This window comes from Scyliorhinus canicula, chromosome 8, assembly GCF_902713615.1.
Source record: "Scyliorhinus canicula chromosome 8, sScyCan1.1, whole genome shotgun sequence".
Taxonomy (NCBI): Eukaryota; Metazoa; Chordata; class Chondrichthyes; order Carcharhiniformes; family Scyliorhinidae; genus Scyliorhinus; species Scyliorhinus canicula.
In genome coordinates, this window is record NC_052153.1 from 122,517,806 (window position 1) to 122,536,046 (window position 18,241).

Below are 18,241 nucleotides of genomic sequence, written 5' to 3' on the forward strand. Positions count from 1 at the left end.
CTCAGTTAGTAAATTTGCGCAATAACCTTACCAAACATCCAGAATGTAAAGTATTAATTGTGTGCATATAGTAATTGAAAAAAAAATCAGAATTCCTCTTCACATACAGTGGAGATTTCTTGGGAAAATAACTTCATTGCATGCTCCTTACATTGCTTACCTAATGGAAGTGTTGACTACTTGCCATGAATCTGTCCATGAAGAGCAATATTTATTTACTAATCAGTCGAGTGAGTAAGGCAAGGATAAGATTCAGACAGTTCAATTTATTGGTTCGCTTGCTTTCTGTCATGCTCAATTCTTCTCTGTACAGCACTGCATCCCCCTTCAGCTGTCACTACAGCTGAGCAGCAGCCCAGAGTAGCATTGTATGTACCTCTCAGAAGGTTAAATGTATGTCGTGCCAAACCAACCATCCAGTTCTAGTGTATAGCTTGAAGGCAATTTCTGTACTGACAGCATCATTTATATTTAGTGTTTTGTAAAATTAATAACTCCAAATATAAATTACATGACCTTGAGCAGTGAACTGTTCCCTTTAAGAGTGTATAAATTCAAGTTGATTGAAAAGATCATTGCAAAACAGTAGGACTGATGAAACAAACTATACTGCTTCACTCTGGTTGCATCCACATAATTCAGAAGGAGGTTTATGCCGTTAACAGGACTGTGTGGACCATTGCTAACTTGTCATCCTTCAGTTGCTTGAATAAACAAATGAATCATCCAAGGACAGCAAATATTATATTGCACTTTTTGCTGATTGTATAAGGTGTAGAATTTACTGCTTTTACTGCCAGGTAAATAAACAGGCTGTTCAATGGAGCAGGATGAAGCATCCAGTCTCAGACAGAAAACCAATACAATACAAATGGATGCTTGGAACTTGCTTTAATCTGCATGCAGTGCAGCAGCAGTTATCATTCTTAGATGTCCATCACTCCAGCACTGCTTACTTACATCAGTCAATTTCTAGCGAGAAGCTTATAGCTGACTTAAACAGAAGCCTTTGTAGTTGAGATATAGTGGATGCAAGGTTGGGAAATAATGTCTAATCATTTTAAAAGCAGTAAATAACCTGTAGGTAAAGAAATGGCGACCATCAATTGCATCTCAATAGAAAGTAACAGTCCAGTTGAAAGAGTTTTAAAAAACTTATTTAACAACTCCCATCTCTTCTATGTATAATTTATACAAATGACATGCTGTATATTGTCAGTTTTAAATGGCCCCATAATCCTACTGAGGTTTTTCTTGGGTCTAATGCAACTTAAAAGTAATAGCTTGTTCCAAATGCCTTAATTTATTAAGGCAGTAAAAAGGTTATTTGGCAAGTTTTTCATTTTTAAAAATGCAAGGCAGGATGGAGTATTCCAACAATTTTGAAGTAAACAATGAGGACACGCACTATTAAATCCAATAACCTTCTGCTCACAGCTACATTTTCATTAAAAGGTAATGACCAAACGACGCATGTATGTTCAATCACTTGGAAATAAAAGATGCATGGGAGATTAGCCTAAATTACTCCCAAACACCTTCAAGAAATTGATTTAGTAGCAACACTGTATCTGACCGAGGGAGAAAATAATCTCAAATAAAATTGAAAGCTACAAAGAAATAATGCTGTGACCAATTTAGCCAATTTTCAAAAAATGTAGGTTGAAACTTGCTGGAAAAGTAACAGCTTGTTGATGACTCACTTGGTGGTCATTAATGTGCAAATTGGCCAAAAATCGTGGAATTAGGAAATATGCTCGGGTTGTGAATCTCCAGAACTTGGTCAATTTATGCCATTTTGCTGTCTGTTCTGCACAAACGGTACCTTGCCCTTCGTCTGCCCATTATTTTTAAGATCTTGCTGGATTTGAACTTTATTTACTCATCAAACTCACATAATACATTAAGGCTGATAACTACGAGTATAAGCATCCTTTTAATGATGCAGTAATGACTAAGTTGATGCCGATCATCCTGTCTGATCTAGAGAGAGAACAATTCAACCTGTTTAGTCTTATTCCTGCAGGTAGTAAATTCTATTTCAAGAGTTTAACAATTACAAATTAAATTTTTAACAAACTTTTCCTTTCCATCTCTTTTTCTTAATCCAATCTTTTTTCCTCTCTATCATTCTTTCTGTGCATGACTTAATTAACTGTTCACTATTATTCACCATACTTTTCGGACATGCCACTGTTTCTTTCACAATCCTTAAATCTCACTGATTAAGGGGACTGTTGGTCTGTGTGTTCACCAAGATCACAGATGCACCATTGATTTTGCCGCACCATTGATTTTGCCACACTGTTACCAACTCACATTTCCAGCATGTTATAGCACAAACGGTTTTGAGCTTCTGCGATCAGAAAGAATCTCACTAACAATGTACACAAGATTCTTTGCTCAAAAATGTTTTGACTTTTCACCTTTTTGTATGAAATTGTACTGACAAATTTAGTACAATATTTCCATCACATCTATGATGTTAGTAGCATTGCATTCAAGGGTATCCGAGGAACCTTTCAAATGTGAAATAAGCTACAGCTTCTCTAGTCTCATGGACATACCAATAAAACCTACAAAAAAACAGGAAAAATGTGCAGCAAAACGTGGACTAGAGAATAATCTCAGTAGAATGATTTGGATAAGTATTTTATGTACAATTAGGAGGAAAACTTGTAATCTTTTGGTGAGCCATGTCTTTTTTAGGTATGTATAAAAATCATTACTTATTTTTAAAACATCTTTCTACAAGACGTTCAAACTGTTGTAAATGTTTTAGTTTAATAGAGAAAGTTTTGGAGTGGGCACACACGCTGAAAACCTGACATTTGTTGGACCATTCAATTTTTTTGGAAGGGCAGATTAATTCACAAAAATTGTGTATTTTTTATTCCATTTAAAAACGAAACCAAGAAATTTAAGGCTCCTGCTGTATTTGGATACTGACGGAAGGCCCTATAGTTATATGGTGTCTATTGCATGGAAACATGGCCCAAATGGTCTATGCCATGCTTATGACCCACAAAAGCTTGCACCCCTGTACAGATTTCCTTTTGACAATGAAACATGAGACTCCAGTCACTAGAATGAATGACGTTTTCAATCATAAAACTATTAAAGGAGAACACACTCAAAACCAGAAAGAAGATACTTAATTCTTGCTAGTAGTGAACACCCACCTATATAGGATTTCTGACCAGGCGGCACTGGAACAAATGTGCAAAAGTAGCTATCCGACTGTAAAAGAAGAAAAAAGATGATTTAGAACTCTAAAAGGATAGTTTTTAAATTCAATCACTTTTAAGATCCTTAAATTATAGAAATCATTCCAAATTAAGTAGATTGATTACTGCAAAATTGATATATGTCTGAAAGTTACTGATCTTTAAAAGAAAAACATTGAAGAGCATTTTAATTTGTTAGAGCACTTATGTGCTATACAACAGACTGGTAGAACATGGTTCACTATCAGGTCCAAAACAATGAATTTGGAAAACCCAACTAAACTAGCACTGTGGGACAGGATCCATCAACAGAATACAAGCTATCTGGGGCCACTGGTGAAATGTTACACACCACAACCAGACCAAAATGTAATTAACCAATCAGCAATTATTCCAGTGGGATTTCCTGCTCAGGCACCCAAATTACAATGTTGTGGAAATAGCTATCAAAACTGGCTTTCACTTTTTAACCTGTAAATACATCAAAATTTGAGACAACAAATTAACTGACTGAGGTATCATCTCCACCGACTGTTTTCTCTGTTAAAAAGTTTGACCGTTTTGAGGGAGTAACAAGGAATGTGGATAAAGGGGAACCTGTGGATGTGGTGTACTTGCATCTCAAGAAGGCATTTGACAACGATAAGAGCTTGTGGTGTGGGAGGTAACAAATTAGCATGGACAGAGGATTGGTTAGCTATCAGGAAGCGTCACATCTGCAGAGACCAGCTTTGACAATTTGTCTCAGTGCGCTTGTCACATGGCCTAGTAAGCCACTCAGTTCAAGGGCAACTCGGGATGGGCAACAAATGCTGGCCCAGCCAGCAACAGCCACATTACAAGAAGGAATGAACAAAAATGTGTGAAGAACTGTGTCCTGATGGAGCAGAAAGCAGGAAACAGGTAGTTTTAAGTAATTTATATTGTATTTGTAGGTATTAGAAACAGGATACAGCCTTAAGTTTAATTTTTGTGTAAGAAAGGGTTGAAACTTTAGTTGGCTTCATGTTAAACAAAGTGCCTTCATGTCTGGTTTTTGGTCGCTTCAAACTGTGCCTGAATTGTAATTAAAAGGTTTATGACGTGGAGGTTAACAAGGTTAAAAAAAGATCAGCCTGTTGCTTAGCAACGAGGGATCCACACTGAAAAGCCAAAGCACTTATAGTTCTGTTCGAACCAGATATCTGAGAAGAATTCTCTTGCAGAAACTGCCAGCAGAAAGGAAGGACAATGGAGTAAGAGGCAGAAAGCAAGCCCCAGAAGCTAAAGTACAAGTAGTATTAGGGAATGAAAGAAAAGACTAGTTAAAGGGAAGAATAACTGGAATCTGAGCAAGGTACTGTTCACTGAAGTTAAAGAAAGGGGCAGAGGAACCCTTGGGGTGGCGGCTATGAGCTGAGCAGTGGCTAGAAAGGTGGGTCTCTCCTAGAAACGTATCATTAGACCTTTTTAATCCGTCAAACTGGCACCAAAAGTATGAAAAATAATAATAATCTTTATTAGTGTCACAAGTATGCTTACATTAACACTGCAAAGAAGTTACTGTGAAAATCTCCCAGTCGACTGTTCGGGTACACTGAGGAAGAATTCAGAATGTCCAATTCACCTTCCTGTACAACGACGTCCACCATCGTTTGTTAAAGTAGAAGCAAAGGGCTTTGATCAGTCATCTAGCAATTGTCTTCTGCACTGTTCAAAAACAGGATTCAAAGGCACTGATCCTTTTTCTTGTACTAAGTTCACGATTGTTCATGTAATGATGTGATATTATGCACAGCACTCCGTTTTTAATCTGTGGTCAAGGATCAGACAGGATAACTCTGAATTCAGAAAGCCACAAAAGGAAGCAGAGATGAGGACGCAATTCCATTTATAATGTTTACTATTCACCAAACAAACGTCACTTGCGAAGATCGTCAGAAATGGAAAGCTTGGTGCCGATAATGGTTTGGCATGGCCGTTGACCACAGGAGGCCCATCCGGCGCTGTGAATTTAACATTGTGCCAGGGTTGCTCGGGATATTGGGGCTATTTTCAGCCCTGGGGTACTTTACAGGTATTTCAGCAGACTGAAAGGCAGCACAATGAAACTCTCCCGAGCTGAGAACTTTTCCACTTTAAAATAGGTCTTCCTCTTCCTACAGGTGTACGTTGTATCTTTTTGAACAGTCCTTCCCTGACGCCTTTAATGCTCTTTCTTCTCCAGAATCCAGTACCTACTTCTCCTCGCTGGTTTCCCTTTCAAGTTTTTTATTCATCATCTGGCATTTGTGAACTGTACTGGGCCTGTTGTTTCCTCCCCCTGCTGTGCTCTGGGCCAATTGGCAGCTTTCCAGAGACTCCAGCAAATAAACAAAAGAAGAATTTTTTTGCTTTGCTGCTATTGGGGTAATCGGCCACCAGCCCACCTGTGAAACCGGCTTTCATCGCCTGCGCTGTGATCAACTACAGCGGCTCGGCTTTCTCATAGAATCATAGAATTAACAGTGCAGGAGGCCATTCGGCCCATTGAGTCTGCACCGGCCCTTGGAAAGAGCACCCTACCCAAGCCCACACCATCACTCGACCCCCGTAACCCAGTAACACAACCTAACCTTTTTGGACACTGAGGGCAATTTAGCGTGGCCAATCCACCTAACATGAACATCTTTGGACTGTGGGAGGAAACCAGAGAACCCGGAGGAAACCCATGCAGACACTGGGAGAACGTGCAGACTCTGCAGTTCTCAGGATAGAACTGAAACACGGCTCTAGTTCCGCATACCAGACTGGTATGGAAGCAACTGAAGAATTTGTAGAGCTGCTTTGGGGGGGCTGTGACTCTTTATCTGCATTACAAAGCCAGCGCAGGGCAGAAATACAGAAATACTGATGCAACCTGCAATGGTACGCCAGCACCCACATCTCCCAGAATGAGGGCACCTTCCACCTCTCTTTCCAGTGCCACATCAAGCATGGCTGTACTGATATCCAACACCAACCCAATGATGTCCTTCTTCAGAGTGGTAATCCACTCCAGTCCCGATCCATAGCCAACATCCAATAGGAAGCAAGGTTGATACTCAGGTAATTTGAGTAGCTCGACAGCTCTTTCTGACATCTGAGTCTGGATTTCAATCATTCGTGAATTCTGCATATGTCCTTGCTTCGTCTTCACTGTAAAACTGAAGAAACAATCTTTAAAGCATCCCCTTTTAAAAGATCCCCAATGTAACCTCCATTCATTACCCAATCGACTGAGATGCCGACAACCAGCAGCTAGACCACAAGACCAGCAAGAGCAAAGAGAGGAAGACCCCCAAACTCAGAACATGGAGACCTGTGTGGCAACCAGGACCCAGACCCAGTAGGATCACAAATGCCGGCCCAATCATCGATGAAGAAGCTGATGGAGTTTATTTTCGCAGAACTCCAAAAGCACAGAGAGAGACAATGAAAGAGGACCTCATGTCGGCAATAAAGTCGGCAATAGAGGCCATGCTGGTCCCCATAAAGGGAATATTGAACAGAGTGGAGTGAAGACTGGAGGTCGAGGAGGCAACAGCCCCGGACCTGGAAGCATCGTTAGGACTGGAGAAGATCACGAGATGCATCAATTCCATGCAGTTCGGGTAGACACTGGGACCTGATGGGTTTCCAGTGGGCTTCACCTTGACGTTCGCGGCAGCACTGGCCGTGCAAGCGAGGGAGATGTTCAACGGCTCGTTATCCTGCCGCCCACACTGGCACAGGCCTCGATCGCATTGATCCAAAGAAGGGCAAAAACCCAACAGAGCGATGGTCATGCAGACCCATTTCACTCCTGAACACTGGCGCCAAAGTCCTCGCGAGGCGACTGGAGAGTTACTTGCCAGAAGTAATCGTGAAAGATCAGACTGGGTTTGTCAAGGGCTAACAGTGAACATCAGATGCCTGCTGAACATGATCATGACCTACTGGGGAGGAGAGACCAGAAGTGATCATTCCCCTAGACGCAGTGAAAGTCTTTGACAGAGTAGAATGGAGGTACTTCATGGAGGTACTGGAACAGTTGAGTTTGGGCCATGTTCAACTCCGGGGTGAAACTACTGTACAGCGCTCCCATGACGAGCTTATAAACGAACAGCACCAGCTCTGGCTATTTCCAGCTGCACAGAGGCTCGAGACAGGGATTCCAATTGTCTCCGCTGTTGTTCGCTCTGGCAATTGAGCCACTGGCCATCACTCTCAGATCAGCAAAGGGGTGGGGAGGCATTCAGAGGGGAGACAGAGAGTACAGTGTCTCTCTCTTGGTGGATGACCTGCTCCTCTACAGATGATACAAAGATCTGTAGAGGGACAGGTAGTACTGAGGAAGCAGAGGGGCTGCAGAAGGACTTGGACAGGCTAGGAGAGTGGACAAAGAAGTGGCAGACGGAATACAATGTGTGAGGCTATGCACTTTGGAAGGAAGAATGGAGGCATAGACTATTTTCTAAATGGGGAAATGCTTAAGAAATCAGAAGCACAAAGGGTCTTGGGAGTCCTTGTTCACGATTCTCTTAATGTTAACGTGAAGGTTCAGTCGGCAGTTAGGAAGGCAAATGCAATGTGAGCATTCATGTCGAGAGAGCTAGAATACAAGACCAGGGATGTACTTCTGAGGTTGTATAAGACTCTGGTCAGACTCCATTTGGAGTATTGTGAGTAGTTTTGGGCTCTAAGGAAGGACGTGCTGGCCTCCAGAGGAGGTTCACAAGAATGATCCCTGGAATGAACAGCTTGTCGTATGAGGAACAGTTGAGGACTCTGGGTCTGTAATTGTTGGAGTTTAGAAGGATATGGGGGGAAATCTTGTTGAAACTTATAGGATAAGGGGATCAGGGATTATGGGGAAAAGGTAGGAGAATGGGGATGAGAAAAATATCAGCCATGATTGAATAGCGGAGCAGACTCGATGGGCCGAGTGGCCTAATTCTGCCCCTATGTCTTATGGTCTACGTCTCAAACTCCCTGGCCAGCATGGGTAAGATAATGGAACTCCAGAGTTAGGGGCATTCTTGGGATACAAACTAAACCTGAACAAGAGCAAAATCTTCCTGGTGAACCGCCTATAGGGAGGAGCAGAGCTGGGGGCGCTGCCATGCAAACTAACCTAAATCAAATTCCAATACCTGGGGATCCAGATCGCCCATGACTGGGCAAGGCTCCACAAGTGGAATCTGTCTAGCCTGATGGAGATGGTGAAGGGAGACCTGTGGAGGTGGGGATCGCTCCCACTTTCTCCGGTGTGAAGAGTGTAGACAATAAAAATGAACGTGCTGCCAAGGTTCCTCTTCATAATCAGATTGTTCCTGATCCCCAAATCCTTCATCATCAACGTGGGTAAGCTAATCATGGCTTTCGTGTGGGCTGGGAAAAAACCCAGGGTCCACAAAACTGTCCTACAAAGAGGGTGGTTCATGGAGATCTTGGTGCTACCGAACCTTCTACTCGACCACTGGGCAGCTAATGCAGAAAGGGTGTGGGGTGGCTGGGAAAACTGGAGACGGAATGGATGCAGATGGAGGAGACCTCCTGAAATGGAATGTACCTTATATGCACTGGCCCTGCCCCACTTCATTTCCCCCAACCAAGTACTCGAGGAGGCCCAGTGTAGTAGCCACACCAAGGACCTAGAACCAGTTGAGGGCACCATTACAAACTTGGGGATATGTCTGTTGCAGCCCCTCATCTGCAGAAACCATAGGTTCAACCCAGTGAAAATAGATGCCACTTACAAAACGGGGAGAAAGGACGAAGGAGTACTGACAGTAAGGGACCTGTACATAGGACAGAGAATAGTAACCTTGGGGGAAGCTCCAGCTCCCAAAAGGGAATGAGCTCCTGTACTTCCAGTTACAAGATTTCCTCCGCAAGGATGCCACAGTTTCCCCCCAGCAACCCACCTTACTGGACAGACTGTTAGCACAGGATGGATTTGGGGACGGTAAATGCGGCGACATATATGGATGATTGTGAGAAGAGGCAAGGACTTCACTGGACGAGACACCAGAAAGGTGGGAGGAAGAGTTAGGCATAGAGATAGGCGGAGGACTCTGGAATGAAGCACTGCATAGGGTAAACTCCACCTCCTCATGCGGAGGGCTAAGCCTAATGCAGCACGGTAGCATAGTGGTTAGCACTATGGCATCACAGCGCCAGGGCCCCAGGTTCGATTCAGGACTTGGATCACCGTCGGTGCAGAGTCTGCACGTTCTCCCAGTGTCTGCGTGAGTTTCCTCTGAGTGCTCTGTTTCCCTCTCACAAGTCCCGAAAGACGTACTGTTAGGTACTTTGGACATTCGGAATTCTCCCTCTGTGTATCCGATCATGTGCCGGAATGTGGTGACTCGGTGCTTTTCGCAGTAACTTCATTGCAGTGTTAATGTAAGCCTACTTGTGACAATAATTATTAAAGATTATTATTATTATTATTATTATTATTAAGTGTGGTGTAGAGGGCGCACGTGACTAGGACATGCATGAGCTGGTTCTTCCCGGAGGTGGAGGACAAATGCGAGTGGTGGAAGGGGGGAGGGTCCTGTCGACCAGACCTACATATTCTGTTCCTGCCCCAAGCTGATCAGGTTCTGAACCACCTTTGTCGAGGGGGCGAGGGTGGAGCCATGCCCTCTAGTGGTGGACTTTCGAGTCACGGAACATCCAGAGCTCTTGATGGGATGAGGGGCCGATGCCCTGGCCTGATAGCCCGCCGGACACTCCTGCTTGGATGGAGGTCGACAATGCCACCTAAGGCCGCAGACTGGCTGTCCAACTAGCGGAATTTTTGAAACTGGAAATTTTTTTTTACTATTTCTGGTCGGAGGAAGGGTTTCACTACTCGTGTAAACAATTCACAAACATCTTCGAGGACATATTTGTGACCAGAAACTAGGGGTTGGGGAGGAGGAGAGAGAACTAGAGGGGAGGGAGGGGAGGAGTTAGAACCCATAACACAGATAAAGCAACAGGTGTGCAGTATGGTACGAGGGTGCAGGGGCCCACGAACAGCAATATAGGAATACACCCCAAGAGAAGGGCAGAGTCCCCAGCTGAGGCCTCACCATCTTTTTGGCCTCGCCCTGAAGTGCTGCACACTGGAACTACCCCCCTTCCCCTCAAGTGAAATCAAAGGGGCGAGGGGTCATTCACTCTTTTTCTGCTAATCTACCGTACCCGTCACAATCTGTAAATATTAACCACTCTGGCAAGATGCTTACCACAAGTGTACAGTTTAATCGCATAATGTCTCGGTTGAACAAACAAAGAAAATTACAGCAAAGAACAGGCCCTTCAACCCTCCACCCTGCGCCTGAGTTTAAAGATGTACCATATGTAGTCTGGTTATTTTGGTAGAAAACAACTGTCGGACCATGTGTAGGGTACATTTGCTTGTTATAAATGTAAATATTTAAATAAAAAATTTAAATAAAAAGAAAGGGGGCCAGAGAGAGGTTCCAGTTAAAGACAGAGCACAATGTGCAGACCTAGTAAACATGCTTAGTGAGATGCCAGACATCTGAAGTAATCCTAAGGTTGATGCCATCTTAATACAGCCTGTGACGCAGTGGTGTTTTGTTGGCAGGTCTGGGTACCTGGGAGACTGTGTGGAAGCATGGATGCCTGTGGCAATCTAAGGCTGAAAAATACTGAAAGGAAAAACTGAAATCTGGAAGTGGATCCTTGGTGATGGCACCCGAGAGAAAACGTTGTTTGGAAGAAGATTCTAAGGTGTGTTTTTTGAGAGGGGAGTTTCAAAACATTCGTGTGGAAGTCAGAGTTCCAGTGAAACCAGATGGCTCACAGTGTGACAAGCATCTGATTGGATTTGATGAGAATACAAGTTGTATTGGGTGGCATCTGCCACTTGATTTCAGAGTGGTGCGTGTCTGACCAGTCGGCCTATTGGTTTATATGGACTGTGTATGTACCAAGAACGTTACAGTACAAGATATCTTTTGAAACTTGTCTTATCCTTAAATATTTGTGTATATCTGTGAAGCTTTAGGAAGAAATGAAATGAAAATGAAATGAAAATCGCGTATTGTCACAGTAGGCTTCAAATGAAGTTATTGTGAAAAGCCCCTAGTCGCCACATTCCGGCACCTGTTCGTGGAGGCTGGTACGGGAATTGAACGGTGTTGCTGGCCTGCCTTGGTCTGCTTGAAAAGCCAGCTCTTTAGCCCTGTGCTAAAACAGCCCCTAAAAGGCTGGTGAAAGGAGTAGTGTATTCGAGTCAATCTTTTCATGTTTAACAAATGTTTTATTTTTTTATTTTAAAAAATAAATGTTATATTCCATTGAGCACGGGTTTCTTCCCGACACCCGATTGTCCAGTCGTATTGACAAAGATTGACAGTAATCTTCGTATCTTCATTGGCTACAGGTGAAGTTCCAGAGGACTGGAGAGTAGCCAATGTTATTCCACTGTTTAAGAAGGGCAGCTGGGATAATCCAAGAAATTATAGGCCGGTTAGCTTTACGTCAGTGGTAGGGAATTTATTGGAAATGATTCTTAGAGATGGGATTTACCCACATTTGGAAACTAATGGACTTATTAGTGATGGACAGCATGGTTTTGTGAAGGGGAGGTCATGCCTCACTAATTTGATCGAGTTTTTTGAAGAAGTGACAAAGATGATAGATGAGGGAAAGGTAGTAGATGTTGTTTACATGGACTCCAGTAAAGCCTTTGACAAGGTACCTCATGGTGGACTGGTACAAAAGGTGAAGTCACATGGGATCAGAGGAGAGCTGGCAAGTTGGATACAGAACTGGCTTGACACAGAAGACAGAGGGTAGCAGCAGAAGGGTGCTTTTCTGAATGGAAGGCTGTGACTCGCAGTGTTCCATCGGGATCAGTTTTGGGGCCTTGTTATTCGTGGTGTAAATAAATGATCTGGAAGAAAATGTAGCTGGTCTGATAAGTTCGCAGATGACACAAAAATCGGTGGAGTTGCGGATAGTGAAGAGGATTGTCCGAGGATCCAGCAGGATATAAACTGGTTGGAGTCTTGGGCGGAGAAATGGAAGGTGGAGTTTAACCCTAAACCAAGTGTGAGGTAATGCACTTTGGAAGGTCCAATGCATGTAGGAATTACACTATAAATGGTAGAACTCTTGCGAGTATTGACAGGCAGAGAGATCTGGGCGTACATGTCCACTGATCACTGAAAGTGGCAACGCATGTGGATAAGGTGGTCAAGAAGGCATATGGCATGCTGGCCTTCATCGGTTGAGGCATTGAATATCATAGAATTTACAGTGCAGAAGGAGGCCATTCAGCCCATCGAGTCTACACCGGCTCTTGGAAAGAGCACCCTACCCAAGGTCAACACCTCCACCCTATCCCCATAACCCAGTAACCCCACCCAACACTAAGGGCAGTTTTGGACACTAAGGGCAATTTTATCATGGCCAATCCACCTAACCTGCACATCTTTGTGACTGTGGGAGGAAACCGGAGCACCCGGAGGAAACCCACGCACACACAGGGAGGATGTGCAGACTCCGCACAGACAGTGACCCAAGCCGGAATCGAACCTGGGACCCTGGAGCTGTGAAGCGATTGTGCTATCCACAATGCTCCCGTGCTGCCCTTTTTTTTGAAGCAAAGAACAACAGAACAACAATATAAAAATTGTCAAGTCATGTTGCAGCTGTACAGGACCTTAGTGAGGCCTCATTTGGAATATTGCGTACAATTCTGGTCGCCACACTACCAGAAGGATGTGGATGCTTTGGAGAGGGTACAGAAGCGGTTTACTACAATGTTGCCTGGTATGGAGGGCATTAGCTATGAAGAGAGTTTAGATTAACTCGGTCTGTTCTCACTGGAACAACGGAGGTTGAGAGGCGACCTGATAGTGCTCGACAAGATTATGAGTGGCTTGGACAGAGTGGATAGTCAGATGCTCTTTCCTAGGGTAGGAGAGTCAATAGGGGACATCGGTTTAAAGTGCCTGGGGAGGTTGTGAGAGCAGGTGCGATAGTGGCATTTAAGGGCATCTAGACAAATATATGAACAGGGTGGGAATGGAAGGATACGAACTCAGAAAGTGCATATGGTTTTAGTTCAGGCAGGTACCATGGTCAGTGCAGGCTTGGAGGGCCAAAGAGCCAGTTCCTGTGCTGTATTGTTCTTTGTATCATCAGCTGGGATCCTAATTTTGTTTTTATAAATTTAGAGTACCCAATTCATTTTGTCCAATTAAGGGGCAATTTAGCGTGGCCAATCCACCTACCCTGTACATCTTTGGGTTGTGGGGGTGAAACACATGCAAACATGTGGAGAATGTGCAAACTCCACACGGGTTGTGACCCAGAGCCAGGATCGAACCTGGGACCTCGGCACAGTGAGGCAGCAGTGCTAACCACTGCGCCACCATGCTAACCACTGCGCCACCGTGCTGCCCAGCTGGAATCCTAACATGACAGCAAGCAAGACATCATCATATATGTGTGCGATGATGTTGTCACCATGCCATTCACAGTAAATGTGATGCTGCCACCGGAGCGGCACATTTACAGGACTAGGTAGACCATCAACATCTAAGATCATCCAGTTAAAAATAAGTCTTCTGACCATTGAGCGAGAATACCCAGCCAATTGAGCATTCAGGTCAGATGGACTGCATGTAGCTATTGCATCTGCACACAAAATCAACAAGCATGTCAAGTAGACAATAAAGCACAACTTTGCTAAAATGAGAAAAAAATCTTCCTCCGCCCTCTGAGATTGCAGTCACACTGTTCTGTATAAATTTTTAATGTTGCAAATGTTGAGTGTTTGCACCTAATTTATTAGCATAATCTGACTACACAGCACAAACAACTGCGAGGTTTACACCAAAAAAAACCAAACTGAATTACTGTGGAGATGCAGAAAATGAACCCTTAATCTAAAATCCTGCTAACAGAATAACAACATTTTATGGACATCAATTCACTGCTTTTGCTTTAAAATGTAAAGCAGGATTCAAAATTAACTATTGCTCTGCCAAAATGGATTCATTTAGCAATGGTTCAATGCTAGCATGGATCCTATCCAACAAATCAGTAAATGCCAAAGTATATTACCCATAATGTGTTTACATGGCACAGCAAGTAAATTCTTAGTCTCTGAGGTTGGCAACGAGATGTTTTTACATCAGATGAGTAACCTGTGCCAGCTTCTGTTGCTACGCTGGAACAGTTCTGAGACTTGGTTAACTGATGTGTTTCAGTCTAAATGGCAATGTTCCAAATTATTCCTGAATTTGGCTCCCCCTTACATCAGGAAAAACAACCAACGCTAAGCATTACCATCACTAGTCAAATAGATTTGATAAAAGCATGAATGCACTCAATGGCAGGTAGTGCTCGATATTATTCTTCCAAATGCTAAATTACAATCATTGAGTTTCTCCAATAAAGTATTGTAATTTGGTTTTCCATCAATCCATGTCTTTGCTGTAGCTTTGGAGATACTGCAAGAATACTGATCAGATCATCCCTATATAGAATAGCATGGGTTATTCTATCTCCTACCATTTTGTGTCTCCAAATTCTGAATAAATTATTCTTGATCAGGCTGTATATACCATGAAAAGTAGACACAATTTAAATGACAAAGATTGAAGTGTCGAAATATAAAATGCATGAATGCAATGAAGTTGCATTTAAGAGGAAACTAGATATGTACATGAGAGAGTAAGGAATAGAAAGTTGTATTGGTGGAGTTAGAGTAAAGGGATAAAGTTTATATGGAACATAAACACTGATATTAGCTTTTATTGGTAGAGGAATTGAGTTTCGGAGCCATGAGGTCACGTTGCATCTGTACAAAACTCTGGTGCGGCCGAATTTGGAGTATTGCGTGCAGTTCTGGTCGCCGCATTATAGGAAGGATGTGGAAGCATTGGAAAGGGTGCAGAGGAGATTTACCAGGATGTTGCCTGGTATGGAGGGAAGATCTTATGAGGAAAGGCTGAGGGACTTGAGGCTGTTTTCGTTAGAGAGAAGATGAAGAGGTGACTTAATTGAGGCATACAAGATGATCAGAGGATTAGATAGGGTGGACAGTGAGAGCCTTTTTCCTCGGATGGTGATGGCTAGCACGAGGGGACATAGCTTTAGGGGAGATAGATATAGGACAGATGTCAGAGGTAGATTCTTTACTCAGAGAGTAGTAAGGGCGTGGAATGCCCTGCCTGCAACAGTAGTGGACTCGCCAACATTAAGGGCATTTAAATGGTCATTGGATAAACATGTTGATGATAAGGGAATAGTGTAGATGAGCTTTAGAGTGGTTTCACAGGGCGACGCAACATCGAGCGTCGAAGGGCCTGTACTGCGCTGTAATGTTCTATAGACCAGTAGGTCAAAGTGGCCTGTTGCGATGCTGTAAAATATGTAACTAAGTCACGAATAAAATATAATTAGATTTTTATTATATTTTAGGTCTACTTGCTATGAAAGTGTTGACCAATAGGATTCCGATGCTCGCTAAATGCGCGTTGATCAGATCACTATATTTGCCACATGATACAAAATATATGCAAAGGATGGTGCAAATCTTGTAGCCATCTCCCAGAGATGAAGTAGGGTTGAGGAACAGGACTTAAGGTGAGCAATAGGATACTGCATTGTAACAGCAGCTGTGTCAAATAATATTCTTAGTCGCAGTAACTAATCACTACACATCTAATTGTGGTGCTTGCACAAATATTTCACCATGCTTTCAATTGTTTCATGGGATCCTCATTACCACATATCATTATGGAGCTAGGCGGCAGTTTTCGAATGTTAAGGATAGAGTCTAGATGACAAGAAAATAGATTCATAATTTTATACTTTTGCCATGTTCAAAAAATAGACTTTTTGCTGAACGTAAACAGATGGCTTCTACAAGTCACGTGACCACTGAATTGACCCTTCGTTCTGGGTGCTACCACCAGGAGTAATGAACAAACTAATTATTCTCTCACACCGCATTGTACAAACTATTTTGTAATCACGCAAGCAGAGGAAGTGAAGACAAACTGGATCCCCAACCTGAACTATCACAAAAGCCAACCTGAACTATTGCAAAAGAGGGAAATAAAATCTTGTTACATTAGAAGAGATGCTAATAACCACCTTGTCTCTCTCCTGAGGAAGAACATTGGATTTCTGCCAGAAAAATGAACTGATTGATAAGCTGCAATTAACCATGTCACATGACCCAATCCTCTGCCCATTTGGATAATTTTAACATTACATCTTTGTGCCTTACAGGCAATCTGCTGTTTAATGTGCAACTAGCGAATACCCCAAGAAGCAGAACTCCAGGCAGTACAACAGCTTGCTCCCTAATCCTGTCTCTGTTGTAAAATCTCCCACCATGGGATGCGCGTGTGCACGAGTAGTGTGAAACTCACAGCAATGTGGTTGACTATGAAATGCCCTCTGAAATGGCCTAGCAAGCCACTCAGTTGTATCTAAATGCTACAATGAAAACAAAATGGAATGAAACTGGATGGACTAACCAGGATCGACTGAGACACCAGAAATTACAACGGCAAACCCAGTTGACGTTGCAAGACCTTTAGAACTAACATCTGGGAGCCTGTGCCAAATTTGGGACAGCTGTCAGGCGACAGGCTGATGCAAAGTCCAGAAAGACACGCTTGTTAGGTGAATTGGACATTCGGAATTCTCCATCAAGGTGCCAGAGTGTGGCGACGAGGGGATTTTCACAGTAACTCTATTGCAGTGTTAATGTAAGCCGACTTGTGACACTAATAAAGATTATAATATTATTAAACATACCTTCAATAATGTCCCAGACACCATCATGTCCCTGTCCCACCAGCAGGCCAGATCCAGCAGAGGCAGCAGCTGCGGTATACAGTCAGGAGGGATTTGCCCTAGGAGTCCTCAACATCATCTCTGGACCCTATGTCTCATTGCACCAGGTAAACATGGGCAAGGAAACATCTTGCTGATTACTCTCTCCCTCAGCTGATGAATCCATACTCCACCATGTTGAGCAGCACTTGGAAGAAGCACTGCGGGTAGGAAGGGTGCACAATGTACTCTAGGTAGCGGACTTCAATGGTTCAGTAGTACCACCACAGATGAGCTGGCCAGTTCCCGAAGGATGTAGCTGTTAGACTGATTTTCGGCAGGTAGTGAGGTAACCACGAGGGGAAAACATACTCTACCTCATTCTCACCAAACTGCCTGCCTGCCACAGATGACAGCATATGAGTGACCACCGAACAATCCTTATGGAGACAAAGTCCGTCTTTGCAATGAAGGTACCCTACATTGGAAGGCTTCCGGTTGCGGCTATGCGGAGCTAAGCCACACGTTCGGCAGCTCCCGCCAGGAACGGACTTTTGGGCTCTTTCATGGGCCCCCAGTGGTACTTGCTCGACGGTTCCCGACGTGGGAAGGTGTCTGCAGCGGATCCCCAGTGGTCGATGGTCTTGACCAGGAGCGAGGCCAGCAGAATAGCGGTGGCAGCGCCTAAGAAAAAGCGGGGGAAGAGAAACAGGATGGCGGCCGGCGGAGGCCTCGAGGAATGGAGGAAGTGGGCGCAGGTGCAGCAGGAGACTCTCCAGCGCTGTTTTCAGGAGCTCAAAGTGGAGCTGCTGGACTCGCTGAAGGCGAATACGGACAAGCTGCTGGCGACGCAGACAGCTCAGGGGGTGGAGATCGGGGAGCTCCGACAACAAGCCTCCGAAAGAGAGGATGAGGCCGCGGCCCTCGCGGTAAAGGTGGAGATGCACGAGGCGCTCCACAAGAAGTGGCAGGAGCGGTACGAGGAGATGGAGAACCGGTCGAGGCGGAAAAATTTGCGGATCCTGGGCCTCACGGAGGGGCTGGAAGGGTCAGACCTGGGGGCCTATGTGGTCGTCTTGTTGAACTCGCTGATGGGAGCTGGGTCCTTCCAGGGGCCCCTGGAGCTGGAGGGGGCCCACAGAATACTGGCCAGGAGGCCCAAACCGAATGAGCCGCCACGGGTGGTGCTGGTGCGGTTCCACCGG

At 44.1% G+C, this 18,241-nt stretch overlaps 1 protein-coding gene across 6 annotated transcripts in view; it reads right to left on the reverse strand.

Moving 5' to 3' along the window:
* pam (peptidylglycine alpha-amidating monooxygenase) overlaps window positions 1–18,241 on the reverse strand; it is a 351,236-nt gene that overhangs the window by 170,984 nt on the left and 162,011 nt on the right. For all 6 annotated transcript variants that reach the window (XM_038805182.1, XM_038805179.1, XM_038805184.1 and 3 more), the window contains one exon: window positions 3,183–3,240. In XM_038805182.1, coding sequence (XP_038661110.1) covers window positions 3,183–3,240 — 58 coding nt within the window. The remainder of the gene's footprint in view (window positions 1–3,182; window positions 3,241–18,241) is intronic.